This window comes from Aptenodytes forsteri, unplaced genomic scaffold (genome assembly GCF_000699145.1).
Source record: "Aptenodytes forsteri isolate BGI_AS27 unplaced genomic scaffold, ASM69914v1 Scaffold11, whole genome shotgun sequence".
Classification (NCBI taxonomy): Eukaryota; Metazoa; Chordata; class Aves; order Sphenisciformes; family Spheniscidae; genus Aptenodytes; species Aptenodytes forsteri.
The window spans coordinates 4130423-4136422 of NW_008794155.1; the positions used below are offsets into that span (position 1 = coordinate 4130423).

Consider the following 6000-nt stretch of genomic DNA (forward strand, 5'->3'; position numbering starts at 1 on the left):
TTATATGTTCTTTATACATACACATACACATGATATATTTCATCGACATGTATTAGCAGTGTAAGTTATATTGCCTAGGAATAAAAAAGGATCAGGATTCTTCTAGACTAGAGTGTTGACAGAGTAATTGTGTCTATATTGGTTTAACTGTACTGGTACAATTAATCCAATAATCAGGCATTTACATGCAACGCCTGTGCTACCAATTGTAGAATGCACTGCCACAGTCCAAAAAAACCCCAACCCCTTTTTCTTTGCAGGGCTAAAAGTCTGAAACTTTTGTGTGCCCCGTTCTGCTGCAGACTTGCTAAGTAGCACGTGCTTTTCCATGCCAGGGTTTCCTTTGCATTGAAGTACCCACTGACAGGGATCTGGTGACTCTTAATCAAATTATTCATGGTTTATACAAGCATTTCAGCTGTAGGGTACCTAGGAAAGGTCAATTTTTAGCTACATCTTTCAGAAAGACTTAACATGATTTAGGTAAGGACTGGATGTGAGAGGTCTGGATCAAAGGAGACATTCAGGAATACGTAAGTGTCATCTGTGTGGCTGTTGGCAGTCATGGGGAATTGGAAAAAAGTGGCTAAGTACTATAAGCAGCAGCTGACTAGAGTTGACTCACCAAGGAATATAGAATATTTCAGGTTTGATTTTTCATTTGTTAACTAGGTTAAATAGTATATGTATCTACCAAATGATTGCATTATCAGTGACATTTTTTTTGTAGAACAACAGTGATGTCTTTTGGGTTATTGAGGAAAAAAAAAAATCAGAAAAAGGGGGAAAAAAATGAACACAAGGGATGACTTAAAAAAACCCCAAAACAATAACCAATCAAACAAGAGTTGAAGGAAAAATGGCATTAATTATTCCAAGAGCTCTGGGAGAATTTTGAAGGGACAATCTTGGAGACAAAGAGAAAGGGTTTAAAAAAGAAAGAGGAATCTAAAAGGATGTTCATAAAAATTGTGAATAATAGATAGGAAGCTCCTGTGATATGTCTAAGGCACAAATGGAAAATATTCCTAGGATTATGCTGTATGTCTTCCCTAATGCATTCAGCAGCGTATGCAGCTCTAAGCTATAGTGCCAAGTACCTGTAAATAAATATATGGTGGAATGGGGTAACAAGCTTCAAGAGAAGGTCTTTGAAACATTACTGTGCAAAACCATTTTCCTGTTCATGAGCTCCTTGGGTATACTGGGCTCCAGTTTGCTCCTTTTCAGAGAAAGTGAGAGCCTTTGGGTACCTTACGAAGTGGCCTTTGAAGTTCTAACTATAATAATTACCTCTTCTTAGGCGAGATGGTTAAAGCAAATTCCTTGAGATTTGGTTCTTCCTTTAATTATTTTTTTTTCCCTTCTAGGTTTCAACTCTCTTGTAGGTGGAATAATGGGATTTTCCATCCTTCTTAGTGCAGAAGTTTTTAAACACAATTCTTCTGTCTGGTATCTGGATGGCAGTATAGGAGTCTTAATTGGACTTACAATATTTGCCTATGGAATCAAGTGAGTATCTCCCGCTAGCAGGTATTTCAGTATGTACAGCAGATGGGCTGTCTGTTTAATGTAGTAAGCCAGAGCTCTTAAAGGCTTTTATAACTCCAGTAAAATCAGTCACTGGAATTTATTAGACTAGCTGCCAATACTGAAGCAGAGTGTGTGGAAAGGGATAAAAGATTGTGTGTCTCACATCGGTTGGAAGGAAGCCAGGACTTAAAAAGAAATTGGAATCATTTTAGAAGACTTTTGTATACCTGAATTTGGAAATACAAGGTTTGAAATATTTGAAAAATAACCACAAATCTTGGGTAAAACCAGTCCCTGTTGCTTTTGTGGCACATTTTCTAAGCACTGCTTTTTTCCAAAGAAAGTCTAGGTTAAAGGTAAGGTGCCCAAGTTTAAAGAATGATCTTGCTAGCGATTTTCATCCTAGCGCTACCCTATAGCAACTTCTCAACTGAAGGTTAGCCAGTCGTGTTTCAAACGTTGTTTCTATTGAATTTTAAGATGCTTTATTGATTCACGACACCAGAAATAGAATAAAATCAAATGAAGCTCTGCCGTGTGCTTCATTGCTGCCATGATTTCCCTTGGCTGCATGGAATCTAACTAAGGGTTTTGCGTTTTATCCCCCTTTCTGCCATAAGAGAAAGGGGAGGTGTAGCATCTTAGTTAATTGGAATCGTGCCTGTTGAGAAGCAGACCTTGGCCAGGCTGCAGTAAGCCGTCATCTGGAAGCTGTGTGGGTTTTTTTTAAACTTGGAAACTTAAATTAACATTTTAATGGGGAATGCCATTCTTGGAAAAATCGCTATAATCACTATTTCCATTGTAAAACTAACTGTTCTGGAAAACTGTAGAGGCAAATCCATACAGAAGTATTTAAACATACCAAACAGCATCAGAAACATTTTGTACAGCCACTGAAACTCATGCTACCTACATCAGTCTGCTTGCCAGTGCGCTCAACCACTGTGTCACCAGGATGCATGAAGGCTAATGAAGGATAAAACTAAATTCTGTTTTGGCAACTACCTGATTTTACAGTTTGTGAAACTACTGCAATTCTCCTCTGCTGGTAGATACCTTCTTACAGCAGCCTGGTGTGACACAGGTTGCTACAACAGTCCCTTTCCCACTAATCCCTCCATGGCTTCTCCAGCCAGAAGTGGCTGCTGCTGTGCATTTCAGTTTCTCAATGCAGCCGTGCATCCGAGCTTCCTGAAGGAGAGCCCCTCTCCACACAGTTTGTTTTACACTCCCTTTTGGGCAGAATTAATTGTGGGGCGGAATTAATTCTGATCAGGAGAACGCAAGATAAGGCTGTTACTACCTCTGAGTTCTTTTTAATTCATAAAATAAAATAATATTTATAAGTAAAGAGAAGACCCCAGTTCCAGGGCTTTCCTGTGTCTCTGCATCAACACCCTTGTGCTTTCCTCTCCAGGTTGCTTATCGATATGATACCCCGTGTAAGGCAAACGCGCCATTATGAAATGTTTGAGTGAAGATCACACCCTCTCCTCTGTCAGGACTGTAAAACTACAGCATCGTACATTTTGGCAAGTGGTGCCAATGGTATTTTACTAAATATGCAGTTTGTTTCCCGTGGTCTGTTTTTGTTGAAGTATGTTTTAATGGGAAATCTCTCTGTAAAACTGGCATATGTGCACACTGCTTGCAATTCAGCAAAACAGCAGCATTTTTTTTTTTTTTCAAGTATGCTATTGATTCCTGTGACAATAGAAAACATGCAGTTTGCAGTTTTAACCCAGCTGCCATGTTGTATATTCCAGAGTGAAAGTGTTCTTAATGGTGTGATAAGCCTGTGGGTAAAGAAGTGCCAGTTTCAGATCTTGTTTTTTTTTTCCCTCTGGCCTGTATTTTCCCAAACACTTGCTGTAACAGAAGTACAATCCTTGCTAACCTCTTCGGCTAACAGAGTATCCTACGTAGAGTCTGGACACCGAGAGCTGTGTTGCTTAAAACACTTAAGTAGCTACTTCCTCCCCCCCATTCAAATAGACGCACGGAAAGAGCAGGTACAAACCTTTCTGTGATCAGAGAGATACTTCATTTTAATCCTAAATTAACTGAAACTATACCTCTTCAATTTAAATTCTATTTTTTTCTTAACGAGATACTGTTCATAGCTTTGCATGGACCAAACAAGCACACACAGTATTACTGTACAGACCAAAGCCAAAAAGTTGTGCAAGGAAGAGGAGCCGCTTGAGGAGTGGGATTTTCATCTTCTCTTATACTATACGCAGATGTACCAGCGTGTGTGACTTTGTGGTTGCTCTGTAGTCTGACGACGGCACAGCAGTGGCTCAATCTGGTGGTGAGATACAGATCTATTTATTAGATTTAGGTTGTCCTGTAAAGTGTTGCTCACCTTCCATCACACATCTCTCATATTACTTAATAGCGGGTTAAATTATCAAAGAATCTTGATGTATAATCAATAAAACCGGTATCTATTTTATACAGTATCTGTAAGTTACATTTGAAAACTATTTCCAGAATGTATCATAGAACAAAGTCTTCCTGTATAGCAGCCTATTAAACTGGATTCTCTGGCTATATCCATTTTCTCTTTATTTTATATGTTCCAGGTTGGTTTTCACAGCACAGAACCAGTATTGTTGCTTCTGTTTATCACAGGTGGATAAAAAATAGACAGTCCACTGTCGAGTTTGAAATAGGAGCCTGGTAAGTAGCCAAGTAGCCAAGTACACGACAATAGACTACATAAACTAGAGCAGATGTACAATGAGACTGTTCAGTGATTGATGTACAGTGGGGACACTGGGTTTTTTACTGGTGCCTTGTGATGCTAAAACTGTATTTCCCATCATATGTCACTTAGCAAGTTCTCAGCCAGATCCTTAAGGATCTTTAGTAAAAGCCAACACCAAATGATATCTGTAGGAAGAGACCACCCAAGGGTTTCACCGACCTGACAGTGCCTATATGAGGTGCACAATATTGGAAAGATGACACTCAGTTCTGCTTGAAACAGATAATTCTTTATGGCAAAATGAATTTTGTTTTGCTGCTATAGTTTGTTTACACATATTTTGGATCAATTAAGTTTGCATAAGTATTTGTATGCAAACTTTATAATATTGTTGCTATCATCAGAGCTGATGCTGCTTGTGCCTTGCTGTCACAGGATGATGTTAGTGATCATTGTGTCACTCAGCAGTAAGATGCAAATAAGTACAATGCTTGACAAGACAAAGGACCTGCTTCATAAATGCATTCAGCAAGGACTCCAGAAAGACTGTAAAGTACAGGAGTTGTCACTGTACTCATCACAGGTGAATTTTTAAATATCAAATACCACCCCAAGACCCCTTCTTCCTACACGAGTTCCTAATTTGTTACGCTTTTGCTTAGTCCTGATATTTTCCCACTATGCTTCTTCTCTAACTCATAGTTCCATGAAGTGAGCTGTGGAACAGATATTTCCTCATTGATTAACTAGCTTTGGTCGCACATCTTCAGCCTCAGCATCATAGAACCAGACCCTGAACATAGCTATATTAGACATTTCACGGTTTTGTTAGTTTTATTAGTACTGTTTACCCTCTCCCGCCTCTCCAGGGGCTTTATTACTTCTCCAGTCCCATTGCTAGTTGTTAGAATGACACTTGGGAACTGCTAAAAGTGCTGCCCCGCAGGGCCATGTGCTCCCGCAGCCTGTTTGTAGGAGAGGCCAGCGCCGACTGCTTCTGCAGGAAAGTGAGAAGGTGTAATTGGTTGTGGCAAGGTACTTAACTCCTGATGTAACCTTTGCAACACAGAAGTCCTAGACCATTGCAAGTATGTAGGACGTCATTGAGACCAACACCCAGCTCCAACATTAAATAATTCTGTTAAATGTATATAGGAGCACAGGACTATGCAGATGTGTTCATGCATGAAGCAAAGCTTAACGCTGAGCAAATGAAGTTGCACACTTCTTTCTGGAACTCCGGAATGCTCTTAGGGGATGTGTGTAAGTACAGACTCCAGCTGCCTAGCCTTTGAAAAGGAGATGTGGTTAATCATACTTTTTCTTATCAGATTAATTTAAACTAATTGCAGAAACTTTTCAGTTACCACAGGTGCTTCAAAGCGTTTCTGATATTAGCAGGTAAATACAAGAAAATAACTGAAATACTTGTGATACTTAAAAGGATAAAAGGAAAAAGACCTTAAAAGGAAAAAGAAAGACCAGGAAATAATGATACTCGGAAATGAAAGCAAATACATGCTGATGAAGCCGGCTAGTGTCAGGGAGACTTTGTATGGTACGTGACAATAGGAAAGAAAGTAACTGCTCATCCAATTTACTGAGACACTCTGCTCTAGCCAGCCACCCTCAAAGGTAACTTTCTGTGTTACTTTGCTTTATTAAATGTCTGTGCCAGTTGATTTTTCTAACTATGAGATAACAAGTGTGCTTCCAGCTAAGCTGGGCTTTTCAAAAGCTGAAATAGCTCA

At 39.4% G+C, this 6000-nt stretch overlaps 1 protein-coding gene across 1 annotated transcript in view; it reads left to right on the plus strand.

The window, feature by feature from the left end:
* The window catches only part of TMEM163 (transmembrane protein 163), a 125047-nt gene extending 122033 nt beyond the window's left edge, over positions 1 to 3014 (plus strand). Inside the window, exons 7-8 of the mRNA XM_019472197.1 lie at positions 1371 to 1512; positions 2954 to 3014. Of these exons, the coding sequence (XP_019327742.1) occupies positions 1371 to 1512; positions 2954 to 3014 (203 nt within the window). The remainder of the gene's footprint in view (positions 1 to 1370; positions 1513 to 2953) is intronic.
* Positions 3015 to 6000: the final 2986 nt, after the last annotated feature.